The sequence below is a fragment of the Spermophilus citellus genome (genome assembly GCF_964194105.1).
Source record: "Spermophilus citellus genome assembly, chromosome: 2".
Classification (NCBI taxonomy): domain Eukaryota; kingdom Metazoa; phylum Chordata; class Mammalia; order Rodentia; family Sciuridae; genus Spermophilus; species Spermophilus citellus.
In genome coordinates this window covers 192231746-192250986 of record NC_138183.1, presented here as the reverse complement: position 1 = coordinate 192250986, position 19241 = coordinate 192231746, and the positions used below count along the sequence as shown (strand labels likewise).

At 44.5% G+C, this 19241-nt stretch overlaps 1 protein-coding gene across 1 annotated transcript in view; it reads right to left on the bottom strand.

Moving 5' to 3' along the window:
• MAP6 (microtubule associated protein 6) overlaps positions 1 to 15512 on the bottom strand; it is a 74728-nt gene extending 59216 nt beyond the window's left edge. The window contains exon 1 of the mRNA XM_081278875.1: positions 11992 to 15512. Coding sequence (XP_081135001.1) covers positions 11992 to 14591 — 2600 coding nt within the window. The 5' untranslated portion in view covers positions 14592 to 15512. The remainder of the gene's footprint in view (positions 1 to 11991) is intronic.
• Positions 15513 to 19241: the final 3729 nt, after the last annotated feature.

Here is a 19241-nt window from a genome sequence, read left to right as displayed (position 1 = left end):
CTTCCACAATCTTCCAAAGAATTAACACCCCTGTAGTGCTTCTAGAGAACGCTGGCCCTGATTTTAACCTGGACTTGGTTACGTGCATCCATGTTATCTCCCTCATGAGAAGCAGTCTCCATCAAGCAGAGATCATATACTCTTCATCAGGGACCCTCACGGCCCATAGTCCCAGTATATTCTTAAGATGTTGCATTGAACTTGGAATAAAAATATTAAACACACTTAATTATTATTCTGAAATTATGATCAAATAGATCCAACCTAATTCCTATTTTCACAGCATGAATCAATCCTTAAAAGATAGAAGGCTTACAAAATGTCACTATGAACTAAAAGCCCTGAAGGAGAGGAAAGATTTAGAAAAAAGAAAGGAGAAAGGCAGGAAGGAAAACTGTGAGTGAAACCCAGGCCTAGAGAAGTGTGGGCTTTGTGAGAGCCCATCTTAGGCTATGGTTTGGCCAGAGCACCCCTGGGGTCCCTGTGATTTTCATGTGCAACCAGGGCTGAGAACCCCAGGAAAAAACATCAGGTATTTAAAAAACAAACAAACAAACAAACAAACAAACAAACAAACAAAAACACCATTAGCAATGAATAGAAAGGTTAGAAGCATAAGATAGGTCAGATTCTGGCAGGCTTTGACTGCAGACCCAAGGCTGGCCTTGCACTGGAGGGAAGGGGATCCAGAGACATTTTCGGACAGGGAATGGCAAGAGTACTTGTCCCTTCCCACTGCAGAAACAAGGAAAATGGCAAGGGCTTAGGACAGTGAGGAAAGATGGCATGAAGGCTGAGGATGGCAGCAGCCCCCTCGAGGATGGTGTCTTAATGGGGGTCTGCTTAAGCAAGATACAGCTGTGGTCTGGAATGAAGAGAACCAGATCTCTGAGCCATGTGGCCACTGACTGGCTATGTGACCTCAGTCCCCACACCTCCATAACTCTATTCTTCATCTTTAGAGATAGAGATGTTTACCTTAAAAAGCCAATAAGAAGTCTAAATAAAAAGACATGCTTAAGTGTTTGGCACAGAGTAAGCACTCAGCAAATGAGGTCAAAGCTCAATTGTCTCAGTTCTTTCTAATATTCTGCTCTTTGGCATTTTTTCATTGTCTACCTTTCTAATTATAATGCTTTAGTGGTGACCAATCTTTAAAGGATAGAAGACTTGCAAAAAATGCACTCTAAGATATGTCACACATGGCCGATTTTTGAAATCACTGTGGGAAATGGACAATGACCACAAGGGAGTAGCACTGTGGAGGAGGGAGTATTTCAGGGAGGTACTTGTGGGTTTTACGGCCTGAGGCTGGGCACAATTTTTCCAACAAGAGAAGTTACACTGGCTTGGTCCTGCAAAAATCTCTTCATTCATCTGGAAAGCTGCACAGTGATGGAGACCATGCTAGAATAAGCGGGGATATTGAGGACTGTCATTACTGCACACAGCCAGGGGTACTGCCCAGGGCTAACTGGCAGGAGCTGGGAGGTAGAGGCAGTGGAGGAGGGTGGAGAGCAAGTGGAAACCAATGCCAATCCTTCACTGACTGCTCTCCCCTCTTCTCTGAGGTCTAACTGCCTGCTGGGCTCTGGCTTCCATGTCCTCATCCTCTCTATTCCCTCCCAGCCAGCATCCATGAGTTCGATTCTCACCAACAGGTTTGTGTTGTCCAGATCTTTCTTGTTCTGTTCTGCCTTGTCTCTTGGGCATCAAACTACACTTCCATTTAGTTTGTATTTTGATTTTATTTTTTGTTGAGATATAACATGCCTAGAATAAAGTCCATAAGTGTTTACTGTTGCATAGGTAGAACCATCTAACTGCCACTCAGATCAACATACAGAACCTTCCCAATGCCTCAGAAGGTTCCTCTAAGCCAATACCTGTCTACCCATCCCCCACAGAGACTTCCAATATCCTAACTACCACTATCATCCAGTACTTTTTTTTTTGTACTGGGGATTGAACTCAGGAGCACTCAACCACTGAGCCACATCCCCATTTTATATATTTTTTTTATTTTGTATTTTATTTAGAGACAGGGTCTCACTGAGTTGTTTAGTGTCTCGATTTTGCTGAGGCTGGCTTTGAACTCTCAATCCTCCTGCCTCGGCCTCCCCAGCCACTGGGATTACAGGCATGTGCCACCACATCCAGCTCTGTACTTTTTATCATCTGTCTTTGAAATCATACAATTTGGGTCATTCACTTTGTGCATGATATGGTTGGAAAGTGAGGTGTCCCCCAAAAGCTCACATGTGAGACAATGCAAGGAAGTTTGAAGGAGAAATGATTAGGCAAGGGCTTAGGATAGTAAAGAAAGATGGCATGAAGGCTGAAGTTGGCAGCAGCTCCCTTAAGGGATTAATCCCCTGATGGGATTAACTGAGTGATTAAAATCCGGTAGGGTGTGGCCAGCAGAAGTGGGAATTGGGGATGTGCCTTTAAGGTATATATTTGTATCTGGCAAGTGGAGTTTTTCTCTCTGCCTTCTGATCATCATATGAGCTGCTTCCCTCCACCACATTCTTCTGCCATGATGTCCAGCCCCACTTTGAGCCCCAGGAGCTGGCTGTCCATGGACTGGGACCTCTGAAACAGTGAGCCCCCAAATAAACTTTTCCTCTTCTACAGTTGTTCTGGTCAGATCTTTCAGTCACAGCAGCAAAAAAGCTGACTAAAACAGTGTGCTTATATTGCACTGTAACAGTCGTTCTCGATAAGGAATAAATGTGTCCCCCAAAATGGCCTTTGGTGATGTCTGGAGATATTTATTGCTGCAACTCAGGGCAGGGAGGGGCAGGAAACCCTAATGGCTGGAGTGGGTAAAGCCAGGGCTGCTGCTAAACATTCCACAGTGCACCAGGCGGCCCCTCGCTACAAGGAAGTATCTGGTGTAAACTGCCAACAGAAATCCCACGAATCATCTAAGCTACTATAACAAAAGACCACAAAACAATGCCCATTTATTATTTTACAGTGCTGTTGTTTAGAAGTCCAAAATGGGTGTCATTAGGGACTTTAGGGCAGAATCCATTTCCTTGCTTTTTCCTGTTCTTAGCGGCTCCTGCATTCCTTGGCACTGATCCCCTTCTTTTTTCAAAGCCAGCCACGGCCAGCCAAGACTTTATCACACTGCACCCTTCTGACATCCATGCCTGACTTCCTCAGGACTCTTGTGATTACACCAGGCCCACCTGGATCATCCAGGTTCCTCTCCTCATCTCAAGATCCTTAACTTTATGACATCTTCAAAGTCCTTTTTGCCATATATTTATTTATAAGTTCCAAGAGTTAGGATGGAGACATCTTTGAGGGAGGCCTTATTCTGCCTACCATGTCCTGTAAGAATATTCTGCATAGTTTGTGCATCCCATTGTTGAAGGTCATTTGGGCTATTTTTAGTTTTAGTTATGATTAATAATTTTTCCATAAACTTTCTTGTACAAATCTTCTGCACTCATTTCTGTTAAGTATATATTCAAGAATGAAAATGCTAGGTCATAGGATAAAAATGTGTTTAAATTGAATAAATCATACCAAAGAGTTTTATAAAGTGATTGTACCAGTTGACATCCTTATTAGTAGTGTGTTTACATTTTCCTTCTGCACTAAGCACTCATGTAAACCTTCCAAAGACACCTCAACAACTTGGCCACAACCATGCTTTACAGCCCAGTGAATGATATCATTCTTCTCCAGACATCATGAAACCTGGGAGACATCCTGGAATCCTCCTCCCTTTCTGCCTACCTTCCATTAGCCACTCATCATTTTCTTCTATGCCATCAACACATATTGACATGATTCCCTTGATGAATGTCCTGTCATCATCTCTCACCTAGACTACAGCTTTCTTCCTTGACCCTGTTCTTCCTAATGCCTCCAATCCAAATTTCCCACTGCTGTCAAAATCACCTTTTCTAAACTCCAAGACCTGATCCTGATTCTTCCCTTTGTTTACAAGATAAAAGAAGCCTACATCCCTCCTTGCCATCTCATCTTATGAAATGATAACCTCTAAGTTCTACTGTATGAAATTGATTGCAACCTTTATTCTAATTGGTTCCTTCCTCATTGAGTGTCCACTCATCTTTCAAGACTCAGCCTACCAGTCACATTCTCTGCTGAGTCCTTTCCCAATAAACCTCGAATCAAGAGGACTTAATTCCTCCCCCCGTTTGTGTCCAACTACACTGCACAGGCTTTGTATCATGGCACCTATAACTTCTCAGCACATTTGCCCCTGCCTTATAAACACAAACCCCTTGAGAACAAGGACCATTTTGTCATCTCAAGACTTAGTTCAGGGACTGTTATATGGTAGATATTAACATTTACAGACTGCAACTGAGTTGAAACAGTACATGTTAATATGGCATGCAGAAAGTGCCAAGTAGAGAGAAAATACCAGCGCAGAGAAAACCTGTGCTTTCCAAGCTCTTAAGCCTAAATGCAAACAAGAGGCCTATGGATCCCAAGCTCCAACAGGGAAGTAACAATTCTATTACTGCAGGGCCACTATGAAGATTACAGAAGATAATGTATCTAAGGCTACTGGCCCTCTGACAAGCACTCAACTAGCTACCATGATTATTATTTCTAATGGTGAATCTAGCTTCTACAGGAAACTTTTAGTTTGATGCTTCAGGCCCATCTTGAAGTAATCTTTATTCAGCAAGAAAGAGAGCCTCACCTGTCCACATCGGTACAACTGACATAATTTGTAAAGGCAAAGCTGCATTACAGAGATGGCCCCTTCATCCTACTGAACACTTGTTGGATTAGTTTAGATTTGTTGCTAGAACATTAAGTGCTTGATTCTTAGTGGTTGTAGATTTAGAACGATCACTGGATTGACTTTTCAAGTTCATATGTGCTTTAGATGCCATTTTTCTCTAGGAAAGCAACTAAGAATTAATTGTATTGTATCTCCTTTGGGGATTAGTATTGGTTAGTGTTATATCTCTGAAAGTTAAAGGTACAGGGTCAACCAAAGAATGAACAAAATGCCTTTCACACAGTAGGTTCTCTATAAAAATTTCCAAATAGGAAGAGCACTGCTAATTTAGGTCCTTGATGTAATTTCCATGACAACCATCTCTCCTAGTTTCTTCATTCCCTCCGATGACTCCTTTATCTTTTTCACAAATATTCCTTATGCTGTCAGTACCCCAAATGTTTGTATCCCCTAGCGCTCCATTCTTTGATGGCTAATTTTCTCTACTCCCTTCGCAAGGATGATTTCACTTGTTCCCACAGCTTAATACCACCCACAAGCTGAGGTTTTTCAAATTTATATTTACAGGTGAGACTGCTCCCTGAGCTTCAGATCCATCTGCTCGACTGATTCTTGAACTCCTCTTCTCAGTATCCCCAAATGCAAATTCTATCTATTAAAAAGTAAGCTCCACCTCCACTTCAGACATTTTTCTCCTCTATAATCCTCATCCCAGTGACTAGTGACTAACATCACTGCCAGTTATCCAAACTGGAAACACAAGTGTCATCCTGGATTGCAGCCTCCTCCCTGCACCTCAGTTGGTCAGTATGATCCACTGTTTTCTACCTGCATTATGTTATGAATCACCAGCCCACAGACATAGTGAAGGCTTTATCCTTCTCTCTGCATGGTTTCAATAGCTTGCCTCTTATTGGCCCCTCTTCTCCTATCAGTCAGCAAGAATTGTACAAAATTTAAATCAAATTATCTTCTCTCCCTGCCAGGATTCCTTCAGCGACTCATGATTGTCTACAAAAACAAATCCAAAATCTTTATCCAGAGTTGCAAAGCCAGGGGTAACCTAGCCAATACCTACCTCTCAGAAGCATGAAAAGAAAGGGAATAAGGCTGGGGATGAAGTTCAGAGATAAAGAACTTGCCTAGCATGCACAAGATACTAGGTTCCATACTCAGAAACACACATACACACAAAGGAATAGTAAAAATAAGGGTTAGATTTACTGAGAGAGAGATTAATTTTCAACAAACCCAAAATTTTGTTCTTTGAAAAGACTAAAAAGCAAAATTAACCTCAATAATACTAATCCTCAAAAAGATACAAATTAATATCAGGTATGAAAAAGGGAATATAGCTACAGATAAGCAGAGACTTTTTTATGTCAATACATTTTAAAATTAGAAAAAAATGTAAATTTTCCAGAAAAAATATAAATTATAAAAATTAGTCCAAGAAGAAACACACAACTGACTTAATCTCTATGAAAGACATCAAATTTATAGAATTAACAAGTTCATGAAAAAAACACCAGATCCAGAAGTTTTATAGGAGAATCTTATCAGCTATTTAAGGAACAGCCTTTCCCATACAAATTGTTCCAAACAATTAAAAAGGAGAAAAATGTATTCATCTAATTTTATAATCTTTCTTCCAATATAAAAAAGTAAAACTATAGACCAGTTTCACTTACAAATATATAGGCAAGCATTTTAAATAAAAAATAGCAAACCAAATTCAGCACAAAAAAAATATTTTTGTCTAAGCAAGATTATCCCAGGAATGTAAAGATGGTTTGACATCAGGAAGAAATCTAACATCATATTAAAAAAAAAAAGCCATAAGACCCTTTCAATTGATGCTTTATTCAATATAATTCAACACCCATCTGCATTTTAGAAATCCCTAGCAAACTAGGATAACAAGAAGTTTCTTACTCTAATCTCATAAAAACAGAGCAAACATTGTTTTTTTAATTGTTATATTGTTATTTTATTGTTAATTTTATTAACAATAAAATTTTAGAAGGAGGCTCATGTCACAAGACAAAAAAAAATGTCTGTTACTGCATATTATTCAAACCTAAACTGGATTTTCTAATCAATGCAGCAATTCAACAACAAGATACATAGATATTTGAAAGGAAAATAAAAAATTGCTATTTGCTAAAAACATACATTATCTCTATAGACAATCCTAAAGCATGTATATATAAAACTAGTTAGAGAGTATGGTAAGGTTCCTGAATATAAGATTAACTTATAAAAAATAATGCATCTGAGCAATAATAAGTTAGAAAATGTAATAAAATAAACTCTTTGTAATAGGAACACTAATTAAAACACAGCTTGTAAAAAAAAGAAAATAAGAGACTATGGTATTAGCTCAAACTAATATAATAGAACAAAGAGCTCAGAAATAATAACTAAGCATGTATGACCCTTATGTGATAAGGAGACATCATGAATTAGTGGGGAAAAGGTAAACTTTTAAAAAGGGCCTGAGATAAATGACTTTCCATATGGGGGGAAAATTTGGTTCTGACTTCATTCTATACATAAAGATAGAATCCAGTTAAAGATTTATCTATAAAAAAATAAAACTTAAAAACTATAATTATATCTGGGCACAGTGTTGAAGGCCCAGCAGCTTAGAAGCCTGAGGCAGGAGGATCACGAGTTCAAAGACAGCCTTAGCAACTTAACTAGGCCCTAAGCAATTTAGAGAGAGCCTGTCACTAAATAAAATATTTTTTAAAGGGCTGGGTATATGGCTCTGTGGTTCAATTCTTGGTACCAAAAAAAAAAAAAAAAAAGAAAGAAACAACAACAAAAAAAACCCAACAACCCTATAATTATAGAAATTATCTTTATGGAGAAAATTATAAAACATAAACAAAGAACATGAAAGAAAATGTAAGTTGACCCATATATAAATGTATATGGGCAAATCATCCCTTAAAGACAGCAAATCTCTCTGAGCAGTGTCTCCTTGAGTAAAGCCAGAAGTCTAATTGCAACAAAATTATCTATAGTGTTTATTAAAAATAGATTCTTAGGCTCCACATTAAACCTATTGAAGCAGCATGCCTGAGAATGTGGCCCAGGAATCTGAATCTTGGTAAGCTCTTCAGGTGATTCTTCTGCATACTGAATTTTGAGAAGCTTGCCTTGTGGACATATGTCATAACCTGATTGCCCATTAGAATAACCCAAGAGAGCTTTAAAACATATAGATGTCCAGGCCCCACCCCAGACCAACTGTATCAGTGTCTCTCCATGCAACACCATTTTTAAAGGCCTCCAGATCATCCAACATGCAGCCAGGGTTGAGGCCCCTGGCTTTAAGCAAAGGTACATCAAGAGTCAGGCCTGGAATGCTCACCACCCTTCCCCATCTGAACATTGCCTTCTGGTGTAAGCTAGAGGAATTCAGACTGAATCCCAATTAAAGAGGACATGACTTCCCTCAGTAAAATTATAACTTATTTTTCAGTATCCCTAGCTTGAATACATAGCAAGGGCTTGTTGGTCATTTTCTGAAATAAATTCAATTAAACGAGACAAAAGGAAATTAGTCAACATGTAGATTAATAAAATGTTCACTAAGTCCTATATATCCCACTGGATCAACAAATCTAAACAATGCAGAGGAACATTAGGCTGTGAGAGGTATAGAAATGGCCAAATGCAGCCCTTCTCTTTAAGTGTCCATGATCTGGGAGGTGGAATACATATGGATAAACCACACACACACACACACACACACACACACACACACACACACTAAAATAAAAAGTTAAAAAATAAAAAGTATTTGACAAATAAGCAGACAGTGATAACAGTTTAGATAGTAAAAATGGTAATTCTGAATGGCAGGATCTAGGAAGGCATTGCTGAAGACTCAATATCCAAGACTGACCTTGAGGTATTGGTGGGACTTAAGCAGAAGGCAATTAGGAAAATGGACGTTGTGGTACAGGGCAGTTCTGCATAGCACAAGCTAAGTCAGATGGGCCTTTCTCTCACATTCACACAAGGCCGTAGGGCAGACATTAAAGGCTCTTTTTCTTCCTGACTTCCTTGTTATTACTCTCATTTTTCAAGTATTTTGCCTCTGGTTTATTAATTCTGCCTCCTGGTGCCCCAGCTGATTTCTTCTAGGAACAGTTTCTCATTAGCATTTCTATAGGGACACCTGCTACCCCATCTATCCCTATTAACCAATGGCCAGGGCAATGGGGTTGACGGGGAGAGAAATTTTAATCCCCTCCTATGACTCATCTATTTTCTAATTGAGAATGCCAGAGCTAAAGTCACAAATGGCTTCCCAGTGAAATCCATCCTCAACATGAAAAACTATAACAAAGACATGCTTCTCAAAAAAAAAAAAAAAAAGACATGCTCCTCAATTTTCTAATATCATCTGTGTAAAATTAATGTATTAAAATAAATACACCTTATGATTGTGAAATATTCTCAAAGCCTCAGATAGCCACTTGAATGTGAAACTCCCAGCTAGTATGAATGCATTATGAATCAGACGAACTATTGAATAACGAAGGTTTCTCAAAACCGTACTCAAAGGATATCTAATACTATTAACTGGCTGTCTATTAGCATATATATGATTCTGAAAGCTGAATTGTATTTTATGTTATATACCGATATATTATGTTGATAGATTATGTGTCCTTTCTCAAGCAAACTGCTCACATTGATGTCATGTGACAGATGTCACTTGTAAAGCCCATGAGAGGAACCAGTCACCATGGTATAAATATACCATGATTTATGTAAAGTGGCCAAAGAAAAGATTTTATAAATCAAATTTATCATTGAAATGGAGTCTTACTTGCTTTCTGTGATAATGTAAGGCCCACCTACAGTGGACATGGGACATACTTAAATTCAGTAAATATCCAGAATTATAGCAAGGAAAATAATTTGAGATAATAGGGAGGGAAAATCAAAGTTCCAGGTAAGCCTATAATTCCTTAGCATTTCTCTAATACTGTATTTCTCTAATAGTGTATTTATTAAATATCTTATTTCTTTCAAATTTTATTTCACCCAAAGTGCATTTTTCTTTCATTGGTTAATTTTTATTCTGGAACAAAAAATAATGTGAAATTTCACATCAAATTTGTCTTACACACAAACTGTTAATTAAAGAAATTAATGTTTCTTAGCAACACTCGTTCTCTTAATGTTTCAAAATGCTTTGACTATCAAGCAAAAAGGCACTCGTGGCCCAAAGTCATATTATCATTAAATTTTAGAGAAGACCTGAATTGTTTTTTTGAAAAAAATTGTGAAGTGTTCAAAGATTTTTCTTAACAGGTTGATAGAGTTCTAATAGCTCCTAAAAAATAGTCATTCTCACCAGCTGCACGAGCACAGCCTTCCCCTACCCAATCTAATCATTTCCATATGTGTATAATTCAAACTGAAACATAACATGCTTATTACACAGCTAAGGTTTTGTTTTAAGGGAAAAGGCACAGAGCAAAGGTACAAACCCAAATTTGGTACAACCAAAATTTTCATCTGACAGGTTGCAGTCATTCCTTGACTGACCAATAATCCAGAAACAAAACAAGTCCTACAAATTAGGGAACATAAACTGAATAGGAGGTTTGAGAACCTGGGCCCTCTCCTGTGACTGTCATTAACTACATGGAGGTGAGAAGAGGTAGCTTCTGCCTAGCGGGTGGTGAGGTTCCACCTGCCGTAGGATGGTAGAATGGGAAGAGGAAGATGAAGCCACAGACCAGCGATCTGTAATGTTGGGCCAGCCATAGGGTTCTCAGGGAATGCAGTAGGACCTTATAAACAAGAAATTCATTGCAGAACCAGAAAACTACCTCTTGGTTTCATTTATGCTCCTTGCTTATTTGTTTCCTTTCTTGGTAGCAGCATAAAAATATTATGAAAATTCCACCTCATTGTGGCTATCCAAAGAAAAGGATATGTGTCCTTGTTTGATCCAGAACTTTAAAAGGAAGCAATGTATTTCTAGGAGAACAGTGAGGTTGTGATAGCAGTAAATCAAGAGAGAGATGGTAAGTAGGAGGTGAAATTTAGGAAGACAAGGTAAGATGTCTCCATATGCTAGTTTTTTCTCGGCATGGGAGAAAGTGTTTGTCATGTTCATTGGAGGACATCAGTCTGATTGAAGGTATGTATGGGTACCTTATAGGGTATTGGCAGAGGACACTAATTCTGCAACCTGCCCCCCACCCTCAGTCACCAGGAAGAAGGCAACTAATTCCTGTGGTACTGATGAAGGACCCCATAAGCCACAGGGCAGAGAGAGAGAAAGGAGATGCCTCATTAGGAGAAATGGGCCCAGGCGTCTAGGAAGTAGAAATCAGAGCAATGAAGCATCCTGTAGAAGGTCAGAATGGAAACGAACTAATGACCACTATGTCCCTGGCATGAGCAGTCCTCCTGAATCCTCACAATGTCAGCACAGTGCTTGGCCTATAGTAGGTATTGAAAAATACCCTGGATGTTTAACTTAAAATCAATAAATCATCGAAAAACACTAAGAGATATCTATTATTAATAACAACTTACAGCTAAGAACCTGGCCCTGAAAAAGATTGAGAAATTTGACCAATGTGTGACAGCAAGTAAGAAGCAGGAGGAAAATGACTTCAAAGTCTGAGTGATAGAGGAGGAGGGTGATTTGTAAGGACCTGAGGGGAAATCTAGAAAAGGGTGTGGTGCTTGAGTGTAGCCCAGAGACTGAGAGAGAAAGAAGAATGAAGAGCCAAAAGAAGTGTTCTGGGGAGGAGGGTGAGAGGTCACTTGGAAAGTATTCTTCTAGAAGGATGAGAACCCTGCAGGAAGACAAGGTAGGTGGGCAACAGTGAAGCCAGCAAGGGGCAGCAGCCAAGTTAATGCAGCAGGTGAGTTGCAGGGAACAGAAAGGAAGTGCAACCCAGCTGTGAAGAAACCCGCAGGGTCTCTGTTGGGTAAGTGGGGATCTGAGGTGAGCAAGGATGGGGGAAAGGTGACTAAAGTAGTAAAGAGAAAGATCTGGGAAGGCTGGAGTGGTAACTAACAGCTTTAACACAGGACAAGGGAAAGGAGTATGCAGTGGGAGAGTGCCTGGCATGAGACTGGAGGACGGGCGTGGTCTGGCATGAGAGAGGAATGGGAATGTGTGGTCTGTGAAGGCAGTCTTCAGGAGAGGATAAGGGTGACCAGCCCCACTGCGAGAGCTGCTGCCGGTGTCTCACCTGTAGGAGCTGCTCACTGTACTGGTCACCTCCTCGCGGATTTGCCGGTTAAGGGCATCTGCAGCTGCGCGCCCCTTGCCACCCTCTGGGCCAGTGGCCTGGGCAGCTGGCAGCGGCGTCTGCTCGTATCCCTCGGAGCGATGCACCATCCAGGGGGGCCCAGCCTTCCTGCGAGTGTCGCGCTCATCTGCACCGGACGCCTTTCCAGCCGCTCCAGCCTGTGCCTGTGCCTGGGCCTGCACTAGAGCCTCGGACGGGGGCGTCTGCTCGTGCCCCTCGGAGCGATGCACCATCCAGGGGGGCCCCGCCATCCTGCGAGTGTCGCGCTCATCTGCACCAGACGCCTTTCCAGCCGCTCCAGCCTGTGCTTGTGCCTGGGCCTGCACTAGAGCCTCGGACGGGGGCGTCTGCTCGTGCCCCTCTGAGCGATGCACCATCCAGGGGGGCCCCGCCATCCTGCGAGTGTCGCGCTCATCTGCACCAGACGGTTTTCCAGCCGCTCCGGCCTGTGCCTGGGCCTGTGCCTGCGTTAGAGCCTCGGACGGGGGCGTCTGCTCGTGCCCCTCGGAGCGATGCACCATCCAAGGGGGCCCCGCCTTCCTGCGAGTGTCGCGCTCATCTGCACCAGACGCCTTTCCAGCCGCTCCGGCCTGTGCCTGGGCCTGTGCCTGCGTTAGAGCCTCGGACGGGGGCGTCTGCTCGTGCCCCTCGGAGCGATGCACCATCCACGGGGGCCCGGCCCTCCTGCGTGTGTCACGCTCATCTCCACCAGACGCTTTTCCAGCCGCCGGGCCACCTTCTTCGGCCTGGACCTGAGCAGCCGGCACAGACATCTGATCTTGCCCCTCGGAGCGATGCACCATCCAGGGGGGGCCCGCCTTCCTGCGAGTGTCGCGCTCATCTGCACCAGACGCTTTTCCAGCCGCTCCGGCCTGTGCCTGGGCCTGTGCCTGCGCTAGAGCCTCGGACGGGGGCGTCTGCTCGTGCCCCTCGGAGCGATGCACCATCCAGGGGGGCCCCGCCTTCCTGCGAGTGTCGCGCTCATCTGCACCAGACGCCTTTCCAGCCGCTCCAGCCTGTGCCTGTGCCTGTGCCTGCACTAGAGCCTCGGACGGGGGCGTCTGCTCGTGCCCCTCTGAGCGATGCACCATCCAGGGGGGCCCCGCCATCCTGCGAGTGTCGCGCTCATCTGCACCAGACGGTTTTCCAGCCGCTCCGGCCTGTGCCTGGGCCTGTGCCTGCGCTAGAGCCTCGGACGGGGGCGTCTGCTCGTGCCCCTCGGAGCGATGCACCATCCAGGGGGGCCCCGCCTTCCTGCGAGTGTCGTGCTCATCTGCACCAGACGCCTTTCCAGCCGCTCCGGCCTGTGCCTGGGCCTGTGCCTGCGTTAGAGCCTCGGACGGGGGCGTCTGCTCGTGCCCCTCGGAGCGATGCACCATCCAGGGGGGCCCGGCCCTCCTGCGTGTGTCACGCTCATCTCCACCAGACGCTTTTCCAGCCGCCGGGCCACCTTCTTCGGCCTGGACCTGAGCAGCCGGCACAGACATCTGATCTTGCCCCTCGGAGCGATGCACCATCCAGGGGGGCCCTGCCTTCCTGCGAGTGTCGCGCTCATCTGCACCAGACGCCTTTCCAGCCGCTCCGGCCTGTGCCTGGGCCTGTGCCTGCGTTAGAGCCTCGGACGGGGGCGTCTGCTCGTGCCCCTCGGAGCGATGCACCATCCAGGGGGGCCCCGCCTTCCTGCGAGTGTCGCGCTCATCTGCACCGGACGCCTTTCCGGCCGCTCCGGCCTGTGCCTGGGCCTGGGCCTGCGCTAGAGCCTCGGACGGGGGCGTCTGCTCGTGCCCCTCGGAGCGACGCACCATCCAGGCGGGCCCGGCCTTCCTGCGGGTGTCTCTCTCGTCCGCACCGGAAGCCTTTCCGGCCGCCAGGACACCGGTTCCTCCTGGGGCGTCCTGCTCCATGGCTTCGGCGGCGGTGGTCACCGGCCAACGCTCCTGGCTCTTCGGCCGGCGTTTGGGCGCCCCTAGAATAGGCGCGGTAGCCTGAGAGGACGAGGGGATCTGCACCGGTTTGGGGATCCACGGGTGGTCCCCGCGGCGCGGCAGCGGCCAGGCACGGAAGTCCTTCTGATACTGGGTCTCCCGCTCAAAGGGCGCGTCCGAAGGCTGGTACTCGCTGCGCGGCCGGCAGCTAGGCTCAGGCCGCTGCACTTTCCAGGCGCGGTAATCTTGCCGCATCACCGAGTCCGCGGGGCCTGCCCTGGAGGTGGAGCCGGAACCCGCGCCGGGGCCCAGCCCACTCCGGGCGGAGGCCGCCGCCGTCGCCTCACGTTCGCCGCTAGGCCCGGGCGCTGGCCCTGTTGCCCGGGCAACTGCATCCAACTCGCCTAGGGCCGGCTGCGTCTCTATGGCGACCGCGCGCGCCGAGGGGGGCTGAGTCGGCTGCTGTTGTGGCGGTGGCGGCTGCGGTAGGGCGCCCGGGTGCTCGGTGGCCTCCGAGTACTTAGTGAAAACCAGCGGCACCGCTATGTCCGCCTTGTCCAACTGGTTCCAGAAACGGGCGATGCAGCAGGCCCGTGTGATGCACGGCCACGCCATGATGCTAGATGCAAAACTGGCCCTCTTTCTTTTTGTATCTTTAAAGCAAGTCTCTAGAATCTTCCTTCAGCCCCTGGCCCCTACCCACCAATGTGATTCCCACCGCTTTCTCCCCAAATCAGCCTACTACCTCGCCCTCCTCCCTCAGAGAGCACCCGGGGAGAGCTATCGCTAAGATAAAGTCTGTAAAGTGCCTCGATTACCGGCTGCAAACGCCTTCGGGAACGCAGCTGCTGCGAGCGCCGAAGGGCCAGCTGCACGGCGTCCTGGAGTCCCCGGCTAGGGCGTCTGGGACGCGCCCCTCCCTGCTGCTGCGGCGGCGCGCAGACGCTGGTGGAGCGAGGCGACGCGAAGCAAGGTGACTGCGGGCTTAAGCCATGGCGCAGAGGAAGTGCTGGCCGGTGTGGCTGCAGGCTCCACGGACCGGGCTTGATTATCCTTTCGGCCGGTCCAGTAGCAGCCGGCCACCTAGTAGGGCATGGAGGCGATCACCTCCAGCGCAGATCGAGCACCACCGTCTCCGCTGCTGCCTTGGATGATGCTGCAGCCGCTGCCGCCGCCGCCTCTGCTGCAGAGAGGCGGCCCCACCCTTTTCTGCCGCTCAGCAAGGGGGGTTGGGGGGGACCCAGGAAAGATGCTGAGAGGGAGAGCGCTGCAGAAAAAAAAATCACCTGCTGTCGTCAGCGCGCGCTGGTGGGAGCTTGCCCTCTCTTTCCCCACCTCCCTCAGCTCTGGCAGCTCCTCCCTCCTCTGCTCCCAGGCAGCAGCGGATCTGTGGCCTTGGTAGGTTCAAGTCTCAAGCGCTTGCTGCCCTTGTGCTGGTCACCTCACCTCCAGGAACCTGAGGCTCTTCTTTTGTAAAATAGAGCCAATCATTGAAGGAGAAGAAATATTAGATGAAATATGGAAGGAAATCCCTTGTGAAATGTCTGTCCCTTAATAGATGTTTTTAAAAAGAGGGGTGCTGCTTGGTCCGTCATGGGACTGTATTTGAACCCAGTGTGACTGGCTCCTGATCCAAGCACTTAATGGGTGTCAGGCCTTGTTCAGATGTGTGGAAATGGGGGCCTCAGGCTGGGGTGTCCTGATTATTTGTTCCCTGGAGGATCCTTGGAAAGCAGTGTCTTAGACCTTCCCAAGAACCACAGGGTTCCTCTTCAGCCCAGAGGCCATAGCGGGAGAAAGTCGATGGTAATAGGATTCTGGGATAGGGGTATAGGTGAAGAAATTGAGGGGTAAACTGGAGGGGGACTATTCCCCAGGAAAGTGTAGGGTCTGACCTGCAGGGACTTTCTAGCAGGGGGCATCCCTGTTCCCCATGGTCTTCTACCTTGGAGGAAAAATAGATTTTTGGAATCAGACAGTGTCTTTGTCATCCCTGGGCCTTGTCAGTGTCTTGGGTCATCCCTGAGCCTCGGTCTTTTCTGGAAAATGGAGGAAATAATACTTGCCATAAGGTGATATTCTTGTGATAGTGAAGGACTCAGAGCAAAAGCTTTGAATCAAATCCAATCTGCAGGGATTCAAATCCCAGCATTTGTAGTCCTTGTTGTATGGCCATGGGCAAATCATTGCAACTTTCTGGTCTTAAATTTCATCTATGAACCAGGGTGCCAACTCTGAACTTGCAATGTTGTTCTAAAAAGTAAAAAGAGAACATGCACTTACAATGCTTGCTACCACATCTAGCATATAACAGTGGCATATAAATGGTGGCTATTATATTCAAAATACACACCCAGAAGACACATAGTTGGCACTTCCTAAGCAAGCCACTTAGATACTTCTCCGGCAAGGTTCTTGTTTCTCTGGTTACCTTTTGGTCTGTCCTTGATGTCTCTCCACATGTATCTCCCACACTGTTCTCCACTTCCTACCCCTAGTTACATTGCCTGATGTTCAGCTTCTTTCCCCTCAAATAAAGGCATATTTTTCAGCATCATTTAAGCTGGCATTGGTGTTTCTGGGAGAGAAAGTCATTATATGTTTAGATTAGGAATTGATTGCAAAACACAGCCCCGATTTTTTAACCTTGGAATCAAACAGGGTGATAAGACAGCTGGATTAGTCAATTATCTCCTGAACTTCCTCCCACTTGGGTCTTTCCTCTTGGTGATTTGATTTGAATTCCATAAATAAAAGGATGGCTGCTACAATTTTCCAGTCATTAGGAGATAAATTTCTATAAGCAACATAATTTGTTCTGATGCTTCCTACCCCAATCCCTGGATTTGACTAATATCTTTGTAATAATGATCTACAAAGGCAATAAGGAGAGCCAAGAATTGAAGGGGGATGTCTTTTCTGGGGGTCATTGAGAATTTATCCTTCTTTCATTTTAAATAAGTCTGGTCCCCTGATGCCTACTCTGTGCCTTGGGCATTATCAGACACAAATGGAATCTAGGTCTAGAGAAGCCGTCAATTGGAAGTGTGTGTTATGGGAGGCCTGGGAGACAGACATAAGTAAATAATTGGCACACAATATGGTCAGTATAACAGGTGAACATAGGTGCTGAGTGAATGGCACCTAAACTGGACAGCAGAAAGCAAAAGCATTTCAAACAACTCTGTCATCAAGTCACTTTCCATATTTATTTACTTGAATTTTTAAAATACATTCAGTTCTACAACATCTTTAGACCATCCAATAGCCCTATGGAACAATTTTAACGATTATCTATTATGTGGCTTATTCAGCATTCATTCTGGTGTTAACAGCACCTTAATATTTGACTTTTGAAGACAACTTTTTTCCCTACTTTCAGGTTATGTGGTTTGGGGTATGCCTATCCCACCAACCTTTCTGAGCAGATGAATGACACACCTGTTTACCAGGGGACTGCATCTGTCTGATCAAAGCAACTTGTTTAGTGATATGATCCACATTGAACCAGTCAGGAGAAATCATCCTAAATAGATACTTTCTCTTTTTTATTGGAATTGCTAAAATGAGAGATCATGAGATTATTGCTGTTAATGACCATGAGGTTATTATTGTTAGTAACTTTTTTTTTCCAGTCACTGGGGGGTAGCTGCCTACAGTTAAAATAAACACAGAAAACATCAGAAGAGAACACAGGATTCTGATGTTTGTACACCAAAGCCCATTCCCTCCTTCTTTTGCTGTAACAAAGCCCCCAACTTTTAGATGGACTCTTGGTCATCCAGCCAGAAACTACATTTCCCAACCTTCCTTGCAGCATAAAACAACCATATATACTTCCAGGTCACTTCCTTATAATAATTACTTGTGTTCAACTTTGTCTTCCTCCTTAGAGGGTAGAATGTGGACATGGTAGAGGCAATTATCATTTGGGTAGTTAAAACAAGTTTTTAAGAGTACAATATGATGGTTAAGAATGTTGTGGTCAGAATTTAATCCTGGGGAGGGAAGGGCATAAAAACAAGATAGAAGAAAGCTGTTTAGGTGATAACCTCATGGGGTCTAGCACTTGGCCCACCCATTCACTACTGGACTGTGATGTGAGAAAGAAACATACGTCTCTCATTTGAGCCATTGTTTTAAGGATCTGTTTTAGTATTTTAATCATTTAAGCATGTGGATCTAATCATGCCTGAACAACTTTCAGGTGTATGAAAATGACATGGAACAAAAACTCTGGCAGATAATACCAAGTTAAGATGGGAATGAGGGATCAGAATCAAGGTACTCTAAAGTTCTTATTGTTTGTGAGGGTAGTAAAGTATAAACTTACTAACTTATAATGTTTATTAATATAAAAATTAACACTAAAAAGAAAAGGGAAACTTTATGTGTAAGTGTAAATATTTTATATACATGTGATATGTTATATGTGGTACATTTTATATAAATATAACACATTCATAAATAAAGCTCATAGAAAACATAAGTCCAAAACTACGTATTATGGTTTGGATGTGAGGTAGCTCCCAAAAGTTCATGTGTGTGAGACAATGCAAGAAAGTTTCAAGGAGAAATGACTGGGTTATGAGAGCCTTAACCCAATCAGTGAATTAATTCAGAGGTAATTAGGGCAGGTAGGAGGAAGTGGTGCATTGGGGGCATGGTTTGGGGGTAAATGTTTGATTTTTAAAATATATATATATATTATATTATATATATATTATATATATAATATAATATATATATTTAGATGTAGATGGACACAACGCAATGCCTTTATTTTTACGTGGTGCGGCGGACGGAACCCTGGTCCTGCCTGCGCTAGCTGAGCCACAATCCCAGCCCATGTTTGTATTTGTCTCTCTGCTTTCTGATCACCATATGAGCTGCTTCCCTCTGCCGTCCTCTTCTGCCATGATGTTCAGCCTCACCTCCAGCCCCCAGGAATGGAGCCTGCTGTCTATGGATTGAGACTTTTGAAATTGTGAGCCCTCAAACTTTTCTTCCTCTAAAATTGCTGTGGTCAGATCTTTTAGTGACAGTAGTGAAAAAGCTGACTAAAAGACTAAGATAGGAAAAAAAGCCATGGTAAACATTAAATACAAAATAAGGGAGTAGAGATATTTCCAAACATATGAGTGATTGGGGTAAATATCAATCATCAAAACTTTCCCACTAAAAGAGAATCTCAGATTGGAGTAAAACACAAAAGAAAGCATAGCACAACTAAACATTATTTGCAAGAAACATACAGTATTTAAA